Below are 24,107 nucleotides of genomic sequence, written 5' to 3' on the forward strand. Positions count from 1 at the left end.
GGAGACGGGGGATGAAGTAATAATGATAGCTAGACTGTTCTGGATCTCAGCAGTTTTACTGTGAGCTCAGACTGGTTTGTTTTTGGCCCTTTTGACACAGAGATCCCGCCAATGAAGACCCTTAATCATACCGGCTTTTTTACACAGAGACAAACAATGCAGGCATCATGCCTCCCCAGTGTGTGATTTTAAACAGCATGCCTGTGTTTTGGAAGCAAAAGAGGCGTGACGTGCAACACAACAGCTTCAGCCTCTGGTGTGACATATAACATGTACGTCGGGCAGGCCTTTTAAGGCATTAACAAGTATGTATGGGGGTTGATCTCATCCTTTGCTCTGAGGGTAAAGAGGTTCTGGACCTTATTGTTATCCCCAGTTTTCAGACATTGCCAGTTGCTGTTTTTCGTCTTTGTGTTAGCTGCTCTGCTAGCTGCTTTTTAAATCTTCTGGCTGTGGGTTGCACACTTCACGTTTTGTCAAAAAGTAGAGTTGCCACCCGTCCCGTTTTTCCCAGAATTATTCTCTTTTTTCATCAGCTGTCCCGGGAAAAAAAAAATCTCTCCCGGGACACAATTTGTCCCGTTTTTTGGGAAAAATGCAGCAGCAGCAGGCCAAGGAGTCCATCCAGAACGACGCATAGCGCGTCCAAATTCACACCTGTTCTTCTCTATGGTTTTTCACAGCGAAAAAAAAAAATAAAGTTACACTAAAATTATGTTTAACAGAGCTTTCCTACAGCTCTGCACACACATTACTGTTGGATGGATTACTCGCGAATGCTCGCACAGAAATGCCATGCATATCACCTGAAAGTGCTGGAGCAGAGCTTTCCAATGATACCACACACGTCATTGTGCTGTCATCCCATCACGCTATAAATACAGATCAATTGTCTACCAAATAAAATCCTGACGAATTTCTTTACAATTCATTATACAGATCTTGTTATCAGTCACTTCATATAGTGAGGAATATCATATCTTACCACGTCTTAGGCTTGCGTGTGTTTCTCCCTGTCTATCCACATTTGTAGTCCAGCTTTCAAGATGCAAATATCTCTATATTGTCCAGTTGACACTCCGTCAAACTTTGTATGACAAGACCAGCGAACTTCACCTTTGCGCACCCAGACAACTGCAGCCTAATTATGCATGCATGACAGGGCTGTAGTCACCATATACATTGAGGGGGACATGTGCCCCCCCCCCCCCCCCCCCCCCCCCCCCAATGCCCTTTTTTTTTTTTTTTTTTTTTTTTTTACTGCAATCAAAGTGGCAAATATTATCTTGGAGGACATCATTGCACTGGGTTGACTATTTTTCTATGATCTTAGATGAAAATTTTGCATGTTTCTTTCAGATAAAACACATTTTTGACTTGTGAATGAGTCAATGGAATTTCTTGCAATAATGAAAAAATACTGTCAATCATGTCCGCCTGGCACAAACCACATGTTTTGGACAGCTGTGAAGTGACAGAATGTCCCACTATCATGGTTCTTATATTACCAGATTCCAGAGAGTCTCCCCTCTTCATATATGGCAGAATATGTCAACTTCCAACTTGCTATGGTGAGATACATGTAAAAATGTAAGAATTTAGTTACACAGATTTGTTTTTTTCATTGATATAAAAATTAATATAAAATACAGGCACGTAGAAGGACATGGAATGATGGCAAATCTGGTCTCCTATGTCCGAATTTCATGTTCATTGGTCAGTCTGAACTGGTAATAATGGCCGAGCCCTCCGCCTCAAACATTTGGTCGAGTGTCCCTTTTTTTCACAAATCCAAGGTGGCAACCCTATCAAAAAGTCACACTTGTCCCATCCTTCCGGCTGCCCTTTTTACACAGATATTGATTCAGCACTGTTGCTGCCTCGTTGCGGGCTTAAAGTTGAGACAACTCTGTCCCCCATTCCTTGATTGTACCTTTTATACAGAGCTGTAAGGTGGGGTAACAGTGCGACATTCCCACCTTGAACACGCAGTGTAAAAGGGGCTTTTGTCACTTCATCCTTGTATTTGAACACTTCGTGTTGATGTAGAAGATGTACAACCGCACCATATGTTTACACTATACTTGCTGGTAATGGGCGTGTGTTTACACTGGATCTAATTGTCAGTCCTCCGAGGCTCCTTCAATCCACCATGTTGAGAACATGCTTGTCAGCAGCTGTGGGGTGCTTCAAAGCAGGGGATACTTTTTGTAGCTGAACTTGTCTCAACCTGAGTCTTTGTATTCCGGAGACTTGGCAAAGAGGAGAGAAATCCTTTAAGTGGTCAATGTGGCCTCACTCACATGTGGCACTCATCTGTGGGCTATCTCGCTTTTGTTTAGAGTGGTTACAGCTTTGATCTGTTTAGTGTAAAGATGAGTTGATGGGAAGCGGGTAGTATGGTTTAATCCTTACACAAACTTGTGTTATTCAAGTTCACATCTTTGTTAGGAATTTGTCATCCAGTTGCTCTACTCAGTTTTCAGATTTGTTGTGTTTCACATCATTCTAGTTTGTTTTAAATTGGCTTCCTTTCAGCTCCAGATTAGGATGGAGATATTGTGTTCGCTTCAGTGTTTTACTTCCAAAACCCGATTTTCCACAATTCTCGTCACATAATTCAAAACCTAATATTGGACTTTCAGGCCTGAAATTGTGATGCAGTACATTATGCAAATGTTCAGTGGAAAGGCAGATAAGAAAAAAAGCTTGAGTATGCTTAGTCCATAGTTTATAAAAAAGAGGTAAAACAAAGACAAATTGAGTTTATAAAAGCCAAGTAGTTTTTTTTTTGCCCGCCCCCTAGTTCTAGTTCAAACAATCCATCCACCTGCCTTAGGTGATACAGGATTTGTGATGACCGTTTTAAACCCATCAAAGAGAGTGTTGATGAAATGTACATTTACAGACATGAAGGGAGGGACAAGAGGGAGCGAGAGATGAAGAGAGTGAAGAGGCTGGGTTTGTGAAGGTGAAAAGGACCCTGGGGACAGGGAAAGGGGAACACTCATTAAAGGCATATTCCCACTTGGGGTGCTCTGAGGCATGAAAAAAGGGGGGAAAATGGACTGACAAGATAGGATGTTATGGAGGACAACCACGAAGAGAGGGGTGGGGGATGGTTGGTAGGCTCTCTTCCACTGTCCTCACAGGTAACTGTGAAAACCCGTGGGGGGAGAGTTCACACCTCCAGTTAATAAACACATACTGCAGGAAATGTCTCAGCTCTGCGACGAAAACAACATGGGTTGTAATGTTGCATTTTCTCCTCTTGCTGAGCTGGAGAAGCAATGTAGTTCAGTTAGTGTACTCAATTTAAGACTCATCTCTGCTCAAATGAGCGTAAGGCAATTCATTGCTGTTATGCAGATGTTCTGCAAAATCGTCAGTGTGATTGGTTCATTTTTGAATTACACTGGATATCTAGAAGGAAAAATTGAATTATTGGTACAATTTCAACAGAATCATGCATTCATTGAAATATGCAATAAGCTCATTTATATAATGAGCCTGTGTTTAGAGTTTTGCAAGATATATTTGACTGTGAAGTCAAAGCTTAAAAATATTCTTGAAGGAATACTTTACCCACAAATTGAGCGTTTGTAAATCAGTTAGTCATGCCATGTTACCCCGAACTCATGAAGAAAACGTTGTTGTTCTCGCATGCCTTGAGGGGAAACATCATATTGATTTAGTGATTGATTGATTGGGGACTACATTTAACATTGGCAAAACTAAACCAAAACATCAGTATCATTTATGCAGTCATATGCTCAGTAATTTCCAAACATGCATTTTGCTTAATTTGGCTTCAAAGACAGCCTTTCAGTTCAGTTTAAAATAGTAAGGTTTAATGAAAATGCATGAGTGTATGACTGAATGAATTAAACTTGGATTATTCTTTGAGTCGTGTGAGAGTTTGTAAACACATGTTTTGTTATAGTTTTGCTTTTAAACATGGTTCCCAGTTTTCTTCACAAGTTCAAGGCAGCACGGCATGACTAACTGATATACAAATGGTCAATTTGTGGGTGAAGTATTCCTTTAAAAACATTTCCTAAAAGTTTATACATACCAGCCCTAGTCAGGCTCTGTTAACCAGTTCAATTTGTTACTCAAGTCAAACTGCCCTCATTTATTTAGACATACAGTAAATCCATCAATCATTCTTTCACACATCCATTTGTTCTCCATCCCATCCAGCCATCACTGATGTCTTTGAGGGGGAAGTGGTTTCACAGATTCAGAAAGCATTTTGCGGTTTGGCTTCATTTCCTGACACATTGGATAATCTATTGCAGTTTGGGAGGCTCAGACTTGGTGGTTGTTATTTTCACGAAAACTTCACAGGGGACAACAGAGAAACACTGAGTTAATTAGGAGTGTGACGGATGCCTGAGCTGCAAAGTCCTGGTGGCGTTGAGTGCCACAGCTTTGATCAGCTAAGCCCTGAGCTTAACCATGAAACACTGCACCCTGACATGTGTTGAGCAGCACCTAGGCTTTATAGTCTTAATAGTTTACAGGCACCCTGAAGGCCCACGGAGGGATATTTACTGCAAGAATGTGGCCTGAATAGACCCATCTTGCTCCGATACAGTGCAGGTCAAAGATCAGGCATTGAAAAACTTGAACCTCAATCTTAACTGGGGAGAATATAGTTGATAACATGGTAAATGAGGTTTTCAGGTTGTTGTTTTTTTTTAAAGGTTAGAAACTCTCTGCACTCCACCTCTGTCAGTCTCCTGGGTATCTACACAGTGACCTCCTCTGGTTGTAACAGGTTACTGTGCCATTGGGGGATTTAAAGCATGTGTTGTCTTCAAGGTTGCACTGCTTAGTTGAGTTGCATGTGTATAAAGATGACACTTTTGCAGCTGTTAAATTTGCACTTCGGAAACCCCTCCATAATTATACAGCCACAAAACATATACAACCATAATGTATCTCTGAAATATAAGGTGGTGGATAAGGAGGTGATGCTGGTGCTGCCACTGTAGTTACATTAGCAGCGTGACCTTTCTGTAGTCACATGACAAAACTGTTAGCCCCATGCTTTGCCTCCCTGCCAGCCTGCAAGGGATCATAAAACAGCAATTCCTATTAATTTATTGCTGTCATGGGCAGTGTATCATTTTAATTGGTGTATCCGCAATGAGGCCACATGTGAAATGGTCTCTGGTAGGCTGTTGTGTATAATGAAATTAGTTAAGTGGATTTTTCTTTGATGGGGGCTTTGGCTTTCGGGGTTTCAGAGGCTGATACATTTGTGGATCAGCTAAGCAGGTCTGCAAATCACCACCAGAGAGCACAGTTCACTATTCTGCCATGATCTCCCTATCAAGGAATCTGGAAATGCTTTAGGAACTTTTTCCTGTCATCCAGGCAGGGTGGTGACCCTGTTGGTGCTCTTTAATCTGGTAAAATCCTGCCGTGTTTGGATACTTAGAGCCAACAGGCCAACTTGTAACGACCCCACAGATTTTGGCTTGTCAGATCTGGCTGTGTGTTTGAGCCTGTTTACACCTGGTTTTATCATGCGTATTGGGTGATCCGAGCACAAACGGACAGCTCTATGTCTGTCTGTTCACACTTTGTATTAGAATGAGTCTCCAACTGAGTCTTGAATGACCATCTTTGATCAGATCTTACTTCCCTGCTCTGTATGCAAATAAACTCATACATTATTTCCATTTGCAAAGACAGAATGTTTTGTTGTTTGTCATCAGTGTTGTTGTTTAACGGGCGGGAGGTTTGTCATGTTATATGCACACATAACATTCTTCACTATTCATTCATTTAAAATGAGTAAAATCTTATTTAATTGTAAGCATTCGGCATATTGATTCGCAGCCCCTCCTTGCCTTGCTCCGTCTCTTTCTTTGTCGCTCTCTCTCTCAAATCACGAGACAAGGGCTTACTGCTGCAGGAGTGTGAGTTCTATGCTGGGGACACTTAGTGAGAGTCCACCTGGTCGCACACACTGTGAAAGGACGAACTGTTAGCATTACATGGCTAAAATTACAGAATTGTTAGGTTATCAACAAGTTTAACGACAGATTTGAGGCGTTTTGGTGGCGGTGAGTTTTTTGGGACCGTTGAACAATTGCTGTGTTTTCAGCTCGTGCTAACCGGGCAGGTGTTAAACTGATGGTTAAATGGGTGGAGAGTGGCACCAGGCGGTCTTTCAGCTCTGTGCCCATGTAACTACACCAGCAGAAAGATGTCGGTTGAGTAGGCAGTCCTTCACTATGGCCCAAAAGACATTAGCATACACACTGCTGAAAGAATGTGGCCACATGCTGCTCAGGCCACCTCCGAATGTGGTCTGAGCAGTCAGATCTCAAGATGCATTTATGACGCATTTGGTGCATTCTCACATGTACTTAGAGCTGTAAACTTGTGATCCGATCTTCCAGGACACGTTAATACCAGGTGTAAACGGGGCCTGTGTGTGTGCGTGTGTGTGTGTGTGTGTTCGCTGATCAGGTAACTACTTTTCACTTACAGTGGTCTGATGCCATTACCCTTTTTTTTTTTTTTTTTTTTTTTCTTTGGCCCGTCTCCTTTTTATCTTTGTTCAGTGGCAGCAGTAGCCCTACTGTTCACCCAGAGCACACTGAATGCTGTGTAGGAGTGGTGGTTAGCTGTTTAAGCCATTGTGCAGTTTTACTGTGTGTTTTTGTTGTGGTTATTAAGTACCATAGCCATTTTGTTTTATGTCTGTGTTCTTTGAGGGGTTTTTTTGAGCAGGGGTTAAAGCTTTAGAGGGTATTAACACAGCAAACCACAAAAAACAACACAGAAAAGTCATTTGGTGGAACACTTGAGGAGTTCTCCATGGATTTGTGTGTTTTCACTAAGCCTCATAGTTAAAGAGCAGTCATTAACAGAGTGTACAAGTTCAAGGACAGTGTCTGCTTACACTTAAACCACCTCTTCTAACAGAGGCTTGTGTCATAGGATTCAAAATGAAATAATTGCTTTTAACTATAACTAATTTCTCTGTAGCTTTGCAATTGTCTTGCCAAATCATTGATAAGTCAGATTATTACATTATCTTGCATGAATCAGCATTCATCCACTAGCATTCTTCATCTCGCCAGATGAGTGCAATTTATCTTGCAGTTCTGTCAAGAGGATAGTAACTCTCTTCAAAGCCAGTTGTAGCCCCTTTGAGGTGAGCTCTCTCTCCTGAAGTCAACTCTGGGGTATTGACAGTAACCAGACAGCCCTGCGGGAATATTGATGCCTTTCTGTGAGCCGAGCTGTAAAAGACCTTGTGATGCTGCAAGAACCCTTTGAAAGGTTCCTCTGATGAGCACCCAGTGAAAAGTTCTATCCAGTTCTCCACTTCACTGCACTTCGCTACACTCCGGCTTTGTCTCCTTATCGCATGCAATCCCCTTTTTCATCTGCAGTGGAATCCCAAGTCACCTACTGCCTAAGAGACCAGCATTGCTTCTTCAGTCAGTGTGTAGAGTCAGGATGCTCATATGATGTAGTGATGTATCGTACTAGATTGTAAATGGTCGGGTAAAGGAAAAAAATTGTGGCTTACTTCACATTGCTTGAATTGTTGTTGTTACCTTTTAAAAATGTATGACCATGTCCACAGTGAGACTTGAATTAATACTAGCCTGTGTGACAGCATGTGTGCGATTAGTCATGACTGTTAGACATGTAGTGTTTGAAAAAGTTCACAAGGCTTTTATTGTGCCACAGTTCAGAAATTTCATTAAGCAGGAGAGGACATTGGTGAAATGTCAAGCTGTGAATAGGGAATGAATCACAAATTAGCATTTGTATCTGAAGTTCACAAAGCACCAAAGCCTGTAATACTTTCTCAGCTGTTTTGCAACCATTATGGTGGAAAGGTTAAAAGCTTGGTACATCTATTGACAAGACCAAATTATGGCTGCACATAATTATGGCTAAAATGATGATCATGATTATGTTAATCACTATTGAAATCAGAATTACATATCACGTTATGCTTCATTCCTGGATGCAGTTACACGCTGTACAACATTGTTATAGATGTCTGAGTTGACGCTGGACAAGGACAGGACTTTAGTGGCTAACATTAGCAACCTTATTTCTTGGCCATCATGTATTCGATCACATGCCTTAAATCCGAAATACTTTCAAACATGGATGATGATCTGTTTCGAGGGACTGGCTCTTTGCCTTCTGCTCCAGACATTTGATTTTTGTTTTTCCCGTCTGCTCCCTGGTCTATGTAACTGGTGCACACAGCGGCATTACAACTGTCCCTAAAGTAATGCCAAAACACCCTGATCACCCCCTGGTGACTGGCCGTTAGTTAAGGAATCAGTGGATAACACACATTTTAAAAATCAGTTTGCAGTCGATCATGGTCATCTTCTGCTGAGCCAAAATCATGATGGAGATAATTATTAATTTAATTACGCAGCCCCAGACCAAGTATATTTTATGCTCGCCATGCATTAAATAAATAACACATGTAACTGAGTTTGATGTGTAACACTCAGAATCCCTGTCTCATTTAATAAATTATTTTTCACTTCTGAGTTGAAGAATGACATTTTGGAACATAAAGAGGGCTGTTGTGAGACAGCTTTCATTTCCCTTTTGCCGCACAAAGAGTGCTCACTGTCTTATTGAAAAGTTGAAATGTGAAGAAGTCAGAGTCCATCTTGAAGAATGCTGGGAAAACTCCTTGATCACTTCCTATGGTCACGAACAATCCTCTCTTTCACTGGCATTGACTGGACATTGTAAGTTTTTGGTCATAGGTATTCCACTGTTTGGTATGTGTCTGCATGTGTGCATGTGCCTGCTGAGTGATGGCTCGCTGGTCATGGATTCCTGAATCTCACAGTGAATACTGGGGAGTAAAGAGTCCTCTGCAGTCACAGCTCGCCTGGCTGCAGTTTACCTTAGGAATACTCTCCTCTCTGTTTTCTCTTCTTTAACCAATCTCATCCGTGACCTTTTATTTGCTTGCTTTTCGTCCCACATTTACCGTGTATTTGCATAGATACACATTATTCATATTTACTCTTTGATGGACTGATCTTGTCATCTTTTAAGGTCCCCTCATACAGTGCATATTGAGTCAGGGTATGTTACAACTGAATAGTGAAGTTCATCATTTGGAATACTGAGACTTAAAGGTCCAGAGTGTAAGATTAAAGGGATTAAATGTGGCAGAAATTAAATGTAACCTAATGAGTACATTTTCTTTAGTGTGACAAACCAAACACTGGCTCCAGTTTTTGCATTTTTGCGTTGGCCATCATGATTAGCAACCCCTCTGCGACAAGCACTGTCAGAAAAACATGGATTTTTTAAAATGTGAAACTGCCTTATTTAGTGTTTTTGCAAGTTTAAATCACCACGTCTGTTTGTTTTCGAGAGAAAGAAACCTCTGTGGATGATTTACCCCCCAGTAAAAACTTCCTGAACACCTTGATTAGGAAAAGAGGTGAGCATGTACAGTCAGGTCCATAATTATTTGGACAGTGATACAGTTGTCGTCATTTTGGCTCTGTACACCACCACTATGGGTTTTAAATGAAACAATGAATACCTGCTTAAAGTGCAGACTCTCAGCTTTCATTTAAGGCTTTTTTTAAAAATGTAGTATGAACCGTGTAGGAATTACAACCATTTCTTCACACAGTCCCCCGACTTTAAGGGCTCATAAGTATTTGGACAAATTAACATAATCATCAATTAAACAGTCAGTCTTAATACTTGGTTGCAAATCCTTTGCAGTCAATGACTGCCTGAAGTGTTGGATACATAGGCATCATCAGATGCTGGGTTTCTTCCCTGGTGGTGCTCTGCCAGCCCTTTACTGTAGCCGTCTGCACTTCCTGCTTGTGTTTTGGGTGTTTTGCCCTCAGTTTTGGCTTCGGCAAGAGAAACGCATGCTCAATTGGATTCAGGTCAGATGATATGACTTGGCCATCACAGAACATTCCTTTTCTTTGTCTTAAAAATGTCTTTGGTTGCTTTTGCAGTATGCTTCAGGTCAATGTCCATCTGCACTGTGAAGCATCGTCCAATGAGTTTTGAAGCATTTGGTTGAATCTGAGCCGATAATGGTGCCCCAAACACTTCAGCTTTCATCCTGCTGCTCTTGTCAGCAGTCACATCATCAATAAATACAAGAGAACCAGTTCCACTGGCAGCCATACATGGCCATGACATACCAGTACCTCCACCATGCTTCACTGATGAGGTGGTGTGCTTTGGATCATGAGCAGTTCCTTCCCTTCTTCCTTCTCTTGTCTTCCCATCATTCTGGTAGTTGATCTTTGTTTTATCTGTCCATAGTATGCTGTTCCACAACTGTACAGGCTTTTTAGATGGTTTTTGACAAACTCTAATCTGGCCTTCCATTTTCAAGGCTAACCAATGGTTTACATCTTGTGATAAACCCTCTGTATTTATTCTAGTGAAGTCTTGTCTTGCTTACAAGAGCAGCAGGATGAAAGCTGAAGTGTTTGGGGCTACATTATCTGCTCAGATTCAACCAAATGCTTCAAAACTCATTGGACGATGCTTCACAGTGCAGATGGACATTGACCTGAAGCATACTGCAAAAGCAACCAAAGACATTTTTAAGACAAAGAAAAGGAATGTTCTGTGATGGTCAAGTCATATCATCTGACCTGAATCCAATTGAGCATGCGTTTCTCTTGCTGAAGCCAAAACTGAGGGCAAAACACCCAAAACACAAGCAGGAAGTGCAGACGGCTGCAGTAAAGGGCTGGCAGAGCATCACCAGGGAAGAAACCCAGCATCTGATGATGCCTATGTGTCCAACACTTCAGGCAGTCATTGACTGCAAAGGATTTGCAACCAAGTATTAAAACTGACTGTTTAATTGATGATTATGTTAATTTGTCCAAATACTTATGAGCCCTTAAAGTTGGGGGACTGTGTGAAGAAATGGTTGTAATTCCTACACGGTTCATACTACATTTTTGAAAAAAGCCTTAAATGAAAGCTGAGAGTCTGCACTTTAAGCAGGTATTCATTGTTTCATTAAAAACCCATTGTGGTGGTGTACAGAGCCAAAATGACGACAACTGTATCATTGTCCAAATAATTATGGACCTGACTGTATGACCAGTTGCTGGGCTAGCAGCGTGTCTCTGACAAGCCAAACAGCATAGGAGAAACACTGGATCTGTAACGTGAAACTGCTATTTCAGTGTTTTTACCGGTTTTAATCACCGTGTACATTTGTTTTGGAGAGGAAGAGACCCCTGCGAATAATTCAGCTCCTCATAAAAACCTCATAAACGGTGAACACCGAAGGAAATCTAACTGGGAGCAGTTTCAGCTGGTTGCAATCTGCAATTCTTACCACTAGATGCCACCAAATCCCCTTAATGAAGCTATAACATGACAACGGCAACTTTTCTTTTCTTGGTTGGAAGCAGAGAACAGCAGCATAGCTGTAGTGAACATTAAAAATAAAGAGAGCACAAAGCACAGGTGGTACTGAATGTATCGATACTGTTGAAAATGAGTATTGAAATGGGTTCAGATATTCAGAATTGAAATGTATCAACAAATCAATATTTTTGACAACACTTAAATATAACTGTAAATTGCTGTTAATTGTGTACCCATGAGTGTGCATTTGAATAGCTCAACATTCTGTATGTTGCCTCCACAGTGTGATAAAAGTGAGAACACATCTCATTTCTGCCTCTCTCTTAGTGTCCTTCAAGGGTCACACATCTGACACTTCCATCTCTGCGACCTTTTCATGCTTGTTATAAACTGCAATTGCTTGTTCGTCAGTGCTTTCATCTAGAAGGGCAGAGCGTTAATGGCACCCTGTTAAATCTTGAGATTAGATTTTGAATGGAAAAGAAACCCCTGTGTGCTTTGTCTGTCATGAGCTCATGACATCAGAGTCTTGGAGGACCTTTTGCCTCTTCCCCGTATTATCAGCCCTCAGATGTGGCCTAAAATTACCCTTGATAGCCAGCCACATGTTTGTTATTTCATGTGTGGATCCTGTGTTCCTCCTGGTACTCTGTGTAAACCGAATCTAAACTTAAGCATATGGTTTAAATTACTCAAACTATGCCCCCTGTTGTTTTTAGATGAAATACACTCAACAGAATATATTTGGCAGTGCGCTTTGGGCCCAAGATATTTACCTGAACGAAGTGTGTCTCACACACAGCCCTCTCTGTCTCTGCAGTTCCACTTTAATTGGAGCCGTGTGACTCCTGGGTAATGGGTTGTGCCTGACCATCCACAGATGAATGGAGGTTTTCAGGACAGACTCTCTGGCTTTGTCTGCTAAATAACAAGCTGACTTGGATTACTTTTGTAGATGCTTCACTGGATCAGACCCCTCCAGTCATAGACCTCATATATGTACACAAATCAACTAGTCTCTAACACCTCACTCGTTGGAAATCCAATCTTTAGATTATAGTGCATTTAAATAACACCAATCAATACCTTTTAAAACTATTTTTCACCACACACTACGACTACTGCTTCCTGCTCCTCTGACAGATGACTACATTTGGCTTTGGGCTTTTACTTTGAGCCCTTTGACTGGCTTTATATCATCACTTCTGCTAACAAGCAAGAGAACACCCAGCTTGCAGAGGCTCTTTCTGGGTATCAAAAGCACCATTCCTCACTATGCATTTCAAGTAGCGTATCCATAGGTGGCACTGTGCATCAAGCTGACTTTGACTCTCATGCTTGGTTTGTTGCAATGACACTTCCAGATCATTTCCTCTCAGATGGCTGCTGCTGTAACTCCCCTCATTCCCCCTCACCTCCACTTTCAGTATCTGCAGCCAAGATCACAGCTGTGGTCTAAGAAATTGTTCCATCTGACTCAGAGGAATTTTTTTTGTGGAGGTGGGAGGGACTGGTTATCAAATGTTGTAATAGGAAATGGTTATCTGTGCTCTCCCAACTAATCTTTATGTTATGACTGGGGTTACACATACAGTCATCTGATAACTGGAGTCTGGAGGAGGAGGAGGAGGAGGTTTGGATAGAGTTACAGTAGGTCAAGGTTGGAGCAGCATGGAGGAGTGGTGCAAGGGGAGACATGCTGTTGCTATTCTGTGTGGATTTATGGATCTAAATGATACAGTCACCTCCTGTTTTCATATTGTTTCCTGAAGTTACATTTTTGCTTTTGTGTCTGGACTCTGGAACATATTTCTGTTTTACACGAGAAATCGTGGGATAGAAGCAGAGGGAAGTGAAGTGTGCACAACTATGTGCTCTGGAGATGTTTGTTTCATGGCTTAGTATTTAGTCTAGTGTCTTTTGCTGGATCTCCTGCATGTATAAACAATTATACAGCCACCCTTTGAAAAGATTAGTAGGCCTTTGCTTCTATCCAAAGAAAGACCCTATTTTTTGTCCATTTAGTGCAGATTAAAAGGCAGCATTTCACAGGACAGGGGCAACTCGTTTTGCACACACAAAGATGAAAATGTTGCAAAAGAAGCTGTGTCTCTAGCGGGGTGAGTATCTCAGTGGTTTATCTTGAAGTTCGGCACAGTGAGCAAGCATTCTGCGTGGAGCTGAGGGATTTTCTAATTCTGTCATGGTGAGAGCAGAGGGAACAGAGCAGCCAGCTAACCTCGACTCCTCGCTAAAGACAAAAGCAGTCTTCAGAGGACTGTGCTGCTGTCCCAGATACATCATCTGACTTACAGTACAGCAGGACACAGGGACCCTTATCTATCCATATTTATCTTTGCAGCAATAACAGGGTATACTTCCAAGGGACTGCCCACAGATCAACAAGCCGAAATAACTCTTTGTCTACATTGCTGATCCCCAGCAGTGCATGTGTGTTTGGACACTCATTTTTAAAGTTCACTAAGGGGCTAATTGTCGTGGTTTCCTGCTGTAGTTTACATTCCCAGAGCCGGCTAGCAGCGTTTTACTGGGAGTCTCCAACCATGCAGACAATATTCTGGGTTGTCAGACAGACCAGAGCTGCTATCAGCGCAGGGAGCTGTCTGAGAGAGTGTGTGTGAGTGTATATGTGTGTGTGAATGAGTTTATGTGAGCTACGGAGTGCAGCCAAGCCTGTCCAACTAAGACACCACCGCTTCTCATCTCTAGTCCCATCTGGAACACGTTAATTCAGCGAGAACTCTCTCTCTCTCTCTCTCTCTCTCTCTTTCTGTTTCTCTCATTCTCTCCTCTTTTGCATTTCTTTTCCCCTCTCTCTCTCTCTGACTCTCTCTCTCTCCCTCATTCTCGCTGTATCTTCGGTTCGTGCTAGCAGGTCCAATCAGGAAGCCCAAATATGTGGAGAGTCCTCGCGTTCCCTCTGATGCCATCGTTTCAGCTCTGAGGAAGGTGGCCGATAACAAGGAGTCCTCACACAATGGTGAGTTTTGCTTTTCCTTCACTTGTCTACATGTCTGCTTGTGTTTTTGGAGGCGCTGGAAACGGTCCGACTTGAACTGGCTTGAGAATGAGCAGCGTATATGTTGTCAGCTGGATTTCACAACTTCGCCCTCATACTGTGATCAGTCTTCATAGCTGAATGTTTTGTGTGATATAGAGTATCATTGTGGTGTCCACGGGGTCAGGGATAGGTCTCTGTAATTTAAGGGTAGCATCAGTGTCTGTAGGAGTCCATGTAAATACCAGTGCATTTTAGCCGTGTTCCTTCATGTAGCCTCTTATACAAACACACAATAGTGCCGTGTTTATTTTAAAGTGTGTGTTTAGATTACAGAGGAGTCAGTTTTCCTCTGTGCAGGGACACATTGTCTGTGCAGAGCACTGGATTTGTTTCATGGAAATGTAACGAGGACAAGACCTTAAATTTCACAGTAATCGCACATGTTAGTGTGTTCTTGTGTTTCCACATTTCTGTGAGGTGTGCCTTTAGTGTTATTCTGTCCTGTATAGGGCGTTGTGTGTTTGTGTGTGTAGGGGTAATGTTCCACTAAGTGCTCTGTTTTGGTTTCCAGCAGAGCAGGGCAGGCTCAAATTCCTCTCATTGGGTTAAGCAGAGTTGTAGGATGCGTTATCTTTAGCAAAGAGCAACACAGAAAGTGGTGCCCTCCGATTGTGCATGGCTCACATACACAGACAGTAGTAACCCAGCGCAGCCCAGTCACTGTTGACTGTTACATACCAAGGCACGAGGGTGTGTCTGACATTCAGCTGGCACAGAGCAGTGTTTCGGCTCAGAGTGGGTTACCGGCAGATAGCGGACGCCAGATAAATGTTATCTCATGACAGCTGGTGTGCTGGCACTGTTATTCAGAGCTGATGTCATAAGCTGTATACAAAAAAGTTTTGAGAAGCCTTGATTGGATTTTTTGAATAAGAATTTAAGGGGAGTATCTGTGTTGTGTTTGTCATGGTGCATCTTTGTGAGTATTTCTACTGCAAATTGCACACATACCTTCTCACCTTCACTTGACTCTTCCCCATAAATTCTCCCCCTTTCTAGACCTGAGACCCCAGGTTGAAGAGCATGTACATAAACATACACATTCACATTCTGGTGCTTTCTTAGAAACAGTCTTCACTATGCTTACTCTCTTCCCTCTTGCCTCCCAACACAGAGAAAAGAAAAAATAATGCTCAAGGTGAGAGTACTTGGTGTTAACAAAACTGCTTATGTTTACTTAAGGTGGTTGTGGTTGTTTTAACCTTGTGTACTTAGTTCTGCGTCTTCTCTAATTTCATTCTAAGCTAAAATGACTGTTCAGGCGATATAACAGGCCTAGCTATCTCACAAGTGTGTGACAGACCTACTGACTAAGCCTTCCAGAGAATATTTTGCTACCACAAAATGTAGAGAACCATCCAACTGCTTCAGTCTCAAACACAGAGTAAAAAAAACGAGCAAAGATCATACACTGAATTTTGCATTATGTTATTCTTCTGGTCTGCTCAAAAGAGCTACAGATCTGGTTAATTTATGACAAATAATAAATTATATTGCAGTCTCCAGGACAGTTGCACCCAGTCTAATATAATACATTTTTATTGCTCATTGCATTGTTGGAACAGCAGCAAAAGTGAGGCTCTCTTTGAGCAGCTCCAGGCATTTTAGACATTTGAGTTTATTTTGTAGCTTTGGTAATGACTTGTACATGCTCTCAAATATTGACTCAGCTTTTACAGAACTGAAGAAATAACCAACCTGTTTTTAAGGTCAAACAGCTCCTTACTTGTTATTGCTGCCATGTTGAGTTATTCAATAAATGTAAGCAGCTAAGCCAGGAGGAACCATCTCCCTTCCTCTTCCCACAGCCATAGTTACAGGTAAAAGAAGTTTACTGCTGAAAAAAGAGCCAACTTACTCCGCTAATTATGTACAATTAGGTGCTGTATAAATTCTAGACTAATGATGGCTAATTGTGATAGCCCAGCCCAGCTGTTGTACGATGAGGCCCCATGCGTAGCTGACGGGCTTTTGAGCACAGCTACTCATGCCATGACTCTCTGTTTCTCTCCCATGTGCGTTCATTCACACATATAGGATTTGCATTTTATTTGAAGTTGCACCATGCAGTTAGATCTAGTGTCTGTGTCTGCCTCAGGCCTGTTACATCAACTGGATTAATTTGTGTTAATGTGCGTCACACGTCGCATGTGACAAGGTCGTATGCAGTGTTCTTTTGTCACTAATGAGAGCATGTTTCAGCCTGTGTTGTCCCCAACTTCAGATGTAGTAAACTACACTGGCCTTTTTTGCTAACTGCTGAGACAGGACAAGAGGTTTTTTTGACATTGCAGCTTTTGTAATAAGGTTAGCGTCAGCATGGAATGTTGATACAGTGCTGGAAGAATCCGAGTCGGAAAATCCATTGGAAGTTCTGCAGCATGAGCACTGTGTGACATTTAGGCCCTCAATAAAGTGAGTTCTTGGGACATGTAAAGTGGCTTTTTGTTGGGTGTTGTGGTGGGATGCATCTCTTGGATGTCCAAAAACCATCCCTTATTTCAGTAGTCGCATCTTACAACTGAGGCTTTTTGTGATATTTTAGGCGGCGCATACGCTTACTTGTCTAGGATGGTGCATATCATTTTACATATTTTTATGCAGTATCATTTTTTGTGTGTTTTATTTTGGCCATCCTCATATATGATCAAAGCTTGCATGTGGAGTTTCCATACATTTGTTTGTTCTTTTGGGTTGGACTGTCTGCTTTCCAGAGCTCTCTGTTGTGGATAAGCAGGATGGGCTATAGGCTAAGATAGGAAACGTGTGTTTGACCTATAGTGGAGTCATTTTACATAGCTCTTTGAGGAAGGATAGAGTTTCCTCCACGTGTGTTTTTACTGTGTGTCCGCAAGTACATTTATGTTTGTTTACGTATATGTGTCTTTGCGTGCATGAGTGCATTTGCAACTGGCGGCCAACAGTCCGCTTGTCAAAATTGTTTCAGCTGTGGTCTCAGAGCTCTGTCTCTGTCAATCAAGACTGAACCTCAGGTCCTGTCCTCTCCCACAATTATGTCTCTCTCATACCCCCCATGTTACAACTCCAGCGAGACCCAGGCCCCAGCACTTCGCACCTGTTTCTTCAAGTGCTGATTATCTTGTCATTGCAGAAATTAGGACCCAACTTATATTGTTAAGTATTCTGTGAATTGAAGACACTCAAAACATCTGACAGTGGTACTGCTTTCACTTCTGTAATGCAGCTGTTCTGGTAGTGATTTGACCATGTCCTGTACAGTGTGTACTGCCCATTTGTTAACACCTTTCGGAGACCATGTCATCCCTTGTGTCATTCATGGAACTGTTACTATTAATTGTAAAGGTTCGTTATGTTACTTTTTCCATGCATTAATTGCTCTTTATTGCCAATTGGCAAATGGGTTGCTATGTAAATTAAAAACTAAGACCTTCCTTGACTTCCTCAGTTGTGTTTAACAGCCGGTGGACTGATTTTAATGTAAAGGACTCGGACAAGTTTTGCTGGAAAATGTGACGTAAATGCGTGTTCTTGAGTGCCTTGCCTCTCTTCAGCTCCCTTACAGTGTCAACAGTGTACAATACTACCTAGTGTTAGCTTAAAAATGGAGCCTGCTAACCCCAACAAATGACGTGCATCCACCACAAGACAGAATCCACACATGCTATGTTTCTGTTATATATGTTTTGCAGCAGTAACCCTAAGATGGACCTTTAGTCAGGGTTATAGCAACTCGAATTCAGCCAGTGCTAGCTGGTCTGCCCAGTATGTCTAATGTTAGGAAGCAACCACTGCCATGCAGCAAAGATAAGTTACAGCTCTCCAGCTAAGCTGCTTGCTCACGAATGTAAATGCTGTGTTAGGTGACTAGTTTGCCAAATTATGGCACCAGCTAAGGAAGTTAAATATGATTGTTATTTCTCACAGCCACAGCTGGCATCCTGGTAGGAATGATTTACAAAGATAGGAAACCGTGGTGCCTCTGGTGACTTCTTTTTACACTATTTTTGAATTGGCCGTTCATAAGATGATGCAGATAATGTCCAATTATTCTTGATGTCTTGTAATAATACTGAATTTGGAAATGGAGACAGAAGGATGTGAGAAAAACTTTCCACTAAAGAAGAAGAATAGATGTGCTGCTTCAGTCACACATAAAGCAGTTTTACAAACTGGCTGTATTTTCCACTATTTATAAAGACTCAAGCCCAATTCTATAATCAAGACTCATTGTTACCAGTTTATAGAACTAATGATGATATAGGCAAGCAGTGACTTTGTGGCAGCAGAGATGAATGGGCTGTGATTTCTTTTTGGATGTAGCAGAGTGAGTCATATCCCTCTCTCTTCATGGCATATTGGTTTCATTGTTGATTTCCGTTTTTAATCAGCTGCTAGGGACTGAAACTTTGTTGTTTATCTGTTTTTTTTATTTAATAATGAAGCTTCATTAATCTGTATCTGCTCATCTCTTGAGGATCCTTACAGCACAGCCGCTGTGCCCTGCAGGGGTGATTCGCTGCATGAAGAGGCTTTAGCTCTGTTGGTCAAATGGTTAATGAAATGCCATCTGTATCTACTGTTAGAGCAACAATAATAACAGCCAGACTCAAGCTGAGATGTCAGTCACAACTGAGATTACTATCCCCTTGCCTTCTACACCCTCCGCACCTCATTTTACTTGGAGATACTTTATTATCAACAGTCTCACCTCAGTATGATGTAATGTCCCAATTGGATGCTCCATCTGTGCTTGCAGCAAAGGACATTTGTGGTTCCAACAGTGGAATTTGCAATAAGAGCGCTCAACATGCTTCGGGGGGCACGTCACCTCGTACCTCTGAACTCAAATGGGGAAGCAGGATGCATGTTCTCATCGAGGGTTCATTAAACAGGCTCCACTGTTGTGGTAATGAAACTCCAGCTGCTAATGAGCACAGGCTGGATTGTTTTCTCGGCAGGGAGAGAGCCTAGACAGCTCTGTGGAGCCAGTTTGTTGGTGGTGTTCCCCTCCTCCTCCATCCTTCTTCTGCTCCTCCTCCTTCCGTCTTCATTCTTCTATCCCTGCACCAAGCGGCTGCTATTTCACACCTGCTCATAAACTTCCTCAGGCAGCAGATAATAATGTTGTTTTCTTTCTGCTTCCATTTGCTGTACAGTTACTGGAATAACAAAAAGTGGTTCCAGCTACATCCCTGTTTTTTTTTTTCATATTGGAGTAGTTTAAGATATAGAGGAGTAATCAGATACTGCACATAGCTAATTTTCATTGAGACAATTACCTCCATAACTTCCAATATAGACAACAACAGACCAAGTGTTGTCCATGGCATATAGAAAGCCTAGCTATTGCTCAACTGTTCATTAACTGAGTTTTCATAGTCACACACAGGCTTCCAATTAGGACTGTATTAGTGTAATGGGCTGTTATCCGTCAGATTAGTCAAAGATACTGTAGAGTTTATGAAATAAAAAAACAGAAAGGGCTTGCTTGAATTTATTACAAATTCCATTTCCTTGCGCATGAGAAATGATGATTGAATCTGAATTTCCGTATACATGTGTTGCTGTGGGATGACCGCACAAAATGTGTTTTAATCCAGTGACCGTGCACAGAATTTATTTTAACTCACATTAGAGCCTTTTTAGCTATTATAACAAATCTGTTGTCACTATAGTTTTGACTGGCAACATAATCTTTGGGATTCTTGTGCTGTATTCACACTATAGGTGACACAGCAACAGGCTACAAGTCATTTTCAGAGGATTGTTGCAGAGGTCTAGAGAGCTTACTTGTAATGGTGCCTGTTCCAGTGACACATTACTGGACCATAAATACATTATTGGAATTTGATTATTGAAGAAATCTTGATATGTACAAAATTCAGCTCCCTACTAGACAAACTGAGTTATGGTGACACTGAATTATCTCAAGGTCAAGGTTAACTTTGTCATCCTGAGTAGGGAACTTCAGGTGGACAAGGTGCAGAAGTACAAAAAACAGATATAGATTCAAATGTATAATATATAATCTCCCCTATCTTTGTGAGGGAGTTAGAGAGAAAAGAGAGTCCACACTCATGCCCATAGATACAGTGTGTCTACAGTACAGTATGTCTACAGTATACGTTTGTGTGGCTACATGTGTGTGACTAACCTGCTGTGCCCCAGGTGAAAGGGCCAATGAGCATTAACATGAAACAAGAGCAGAGCTAATCTCTTAACACTGCGAGGGAAACCAGCAGGTCTGGCTTGTATTCAGCCCACTGTCAGGTTATCTCGGGAGACAGGTAGACCATTTGCAGTCAAAAGTGCTCCACTGCTGATAGCATTTTAAATCAAGAAACCATAGCAGCCCTCTTTTCATGCTTTCCTTTTCAGGAATGCGTGACAGCTTGAGCAACTGATAAACTCCACACTGACCTCTGTCTTTGTGTGTTGACTCTTTCTTTCTCTCTCTTATTTGGTGTGGACTGGAAAGTCCTTTGCCCATTAGCCTATATGATGAAGTTATCAATTAAACATGAGATACACCAATGTGGTTCTTGACCCCAAGTTGACATCTGTTTCACTATGTATCTTGGACAGAGGAAACTGTGAAACAGAAAACATAACCCAGGGACACATCTGCTATAATAGGATATAAAAGGATGGTTGTGTGAATTATGATTTACACTATTATGTGAGCTCAGTTTTCTCAAGTGTACAAGGCCAGCAGTTTAAAAGCATGTCATCTTATTATATGGTGGTAGTTGAAGTTATTGTGGGGTACCAAACTTGGTACTTTAAGGCTACTGTCCGAATTATGTTGATACTACTGAGTATCACATTAAATCAATCTGTGCCAAATTACTGTGCCTGAGACTGCATCTAGGTGAGAACAACGGGTTCAGACAGGAGGCAGAAGCACCATGAAGCGCCCCAAAACTGGGAGGCTGCCCACAGAACTCCGTGGCTGGCTTTCTTGCGTTGGGGTGCTTTGTGGCTGAGACAATGGAGCTCAATGGAGTTTACAGGTTCAGAAAGGAGGTAGAAGTGCCCAGGAGCTGGGAAGCTGGCCACAGAGCTCTGTCAGCTTCAGCTGAAGATATCGCTGCACAGCAATAGTTTTGACATCTTGCTTTTTTTCTTTTCTATTTTATTTTAGAAATAACATAGCATCACTGCTGTTTGTGATTATTTTTTATAAATACGTATTTATTCCATGTATTTCAGTTATGTCTAAATAGAGCGTGAGAGAGATTAGCAGACACACATGGGCCTACACACATACACACAAAAGCACGCAGACACAGATGTAATGAATAGAAAAGAGCAGAGGAACAGAATTACTTGACTGTACTTCTGTTAATACAGAAAAGGAAAAGTACCAAGAGAAGGTACCGTTGAGTACCGAATTCCAAGTACCGAAACTAGTATCAATACGGTTCAAATGTAAAAGGTATCCAATCCAAGTTATCGTTCCTTGTCTGTATTTACAGGAAGAGACACATACAACTTCCAAAAAAAAAAAAAAAACAAGCCCAAATTCTGTTACATAGATGATCCTTGTTTTGTCCTTGTCCTTGTAATGACTTGTAAAGCTATCTGGTAAACGGCACCTATGGTAGTATTGTCATCAGTGACAGTGGTGAGACTAGCCAAACAGTTACATCAGCAGGAATGATTACATCGATATCTGCAGTGTCAAATTGAAGGCAATGGCTGCTTAATAAAGGTTTTGATGCGTTCAAATCAGTGTAGGAGCAGTGGTGGGCTGAGGGTCAGGGGATAGATCCTGTGACTCAATGGTTGCCAATTGGATGCACAACCAGGTTGAAGAAATCTAGCTGGAAAGTGAAAGAGCAGCATGTGTCCCTCCCTCAGTGTCACAGCTTGGGCACCCTGTAAGACACTTAAGATAAGACTGTCCAACAGATGAGACTAAGGTTGTTTTGAGCAGCTTTTAGGAATAAAGGTAAAACAGTAATTACAGATATCAGTATTTACTTTACATGAGTCAGGTCTGTCTTTTTTCCGCCTGTCATTTATATGACTTTAAGGCATTTGGCTGTCATGGCTGTCAACAGACAGTGAAATGGTAAGGGGTGATGAATAGGCAATGATGACACTTCTAAAAGAAACTGGTCCCATGGTTAGTCATTTAGCTGTACTAGACTAGACAATTGCCCTGCTGTGTCATGTGGATAAACAGAACAAATAGTGAGTCACACTGTCCAAATCCATTCACAAGCAGTTGACAAGCTAAATCCAAAATATTGTAAATCATAAACCCACAGTACATCCATAAGCTTAACTCAGATTTCTCCCCGTACTTTACATGCTTTGTTTTTATTCATAAATGCACAAACAGAGAACACTGTGGAAAATTTGTGTGCGAGGCGAAGGTTTTGTGTCTGGCAGTGGGTGCAATTGCAGTGGATCTAATTTGTGTTGTTGGTACAGTATATTGATTTGCAGAGGGACCACTGGCTTAAGATATTGTTATTGACGTGCCCCAGCACAGTTCCAGAGCTGCTGATTGGTCCTCAGAGTCAGGTGGGTTTAAGTGGTTTTGAAGAACCAGTGATAAACATAAAACTGTGAGGCAGCACTCAATCAACAAGTTGGACTCGTTTCTACATGGTATTACACTAAAGCCAGAGCAGGTACAAATACAGCTGTCATGCATTCATTTCTGTGAGCTAAAGGTTTCAACAATGTTGCACATATTTTTCTCTTCTTCTTCTACATTGCTCCAGCTTATGTTTTTCCTTAACAACAATTTGAGGCCATAAAAATCTCTGAAAGAATGTTAGTCTCACAATGTGTGATTCTACATCGTGTTTACTGTCTAGTCTTCACAGATCCATAATGTTGATGCTTTCATGCCACGCTTTGCCTTTGACATACTCTCCCAATAAAAAACAACCTGTCACCGTCCGTTAATGTACAGTAGCCATAAATGTTTGATGTGTAAGGTGCCCCCTTTAAAAACCTGGGACCAGTTCCCATTATCTGTAGCCGTCTACTAAAAGTTGATGAAGCATGCAATGTGTTGCTTCAAATTACTATTGACCCACAACCAGCACTGGATTTAACAAGCTTATGTTAATTCTCAACGTGAATCTCGGTTTTAGTACCCTGTCACCTTATGATGTAACATCAAATTGATTTAGATTAGAGTAGCTCATGAGTTCTTAACCCTTGATGACAGAAAATCTAAAAAAAGATGCCGAAGTAGGGCAATGCAAGAGAAGCACAGCACTGAATGATTAAGGTTAAAAGCATTGCCAAAGCCAAACCCCCAAAAAGTTGTAATGGAAAAGCAAATACTTTAGCAAGCTAACTAAGTTAATCACCGGCAAATACCCACACAATGGAAACAGACCAACTCGTCGTCACTCTTTATCCACATCCTCTCTTTCAGTGCTTGGCGGTAAAAGTGAAAGCCAAGCCTAGATTTACTCTCATATTAGAACTAGCCTTTTTGTTTGGCATTTCGCCTTGCTACATTTGCTGGGGGTGTTAGCCGAATTTCCACTGGATGCGTGTCCGTTGCGGAACGGCAGCGCTGGTTATCCGCTGCGTGCTCCGCCGTCCGTCAATACCCACCGGCTGCGTTTGCTGTGCGGTGTGGTGCAGCTCCGCCGGAAGACATCTTGGT

At 41.7% G+C, this 24,107-nt stretch overlaps 1 protein-coding gene across 6 annotated transcripts in view; it reads left to right on the forward strand.

Moving 5' to 3' along the window:
* Positions 1-24,107, forward strand: part of tanc1b (tetratricopeptide repeat, ankyrin repeat and coiled-coil containing 1b) — a 137,625-nt gene that overhangs the window by 39,947 nt on the left and 73,571 nt on the right. For 2 of the 6 annotated variants that reach the window (XM_078174484.1, XM_033617695.2), the window contains exon 4: positions 14,294-14,401. The exons of 2 other annotated variants lie outside the window; for them this stretch is intronic. In XM_078174484.1, coding sequence (XP_078030610.1) covers positions 14,294-14,401 — 108 coding nt within the window. The remainder of the gene's footprint in view (positions 1-14,293; positions 14,402-24,107) is intronic. 2 more of the 6 variants (XM_033617694.2, XM_033617696.2) reach the window with 1 other exon arrangement.

Source organism: Epinephelus lanceolatus, chromosome 14 (genome assembly GCF_041903045.1).
Source record: "Epinephelus lanceolatus isolate andai-2023 chromosome 14, ASM4190304v1, whole genome shotgun sequence".
In the NCBI taxonomy this organism is placed as follows: Eukaryota; Metazoa; Chordata; class Actinopteri; order Perciformes; family Serranidae; genus Epinephelus; species Epinephelus lanceolatus.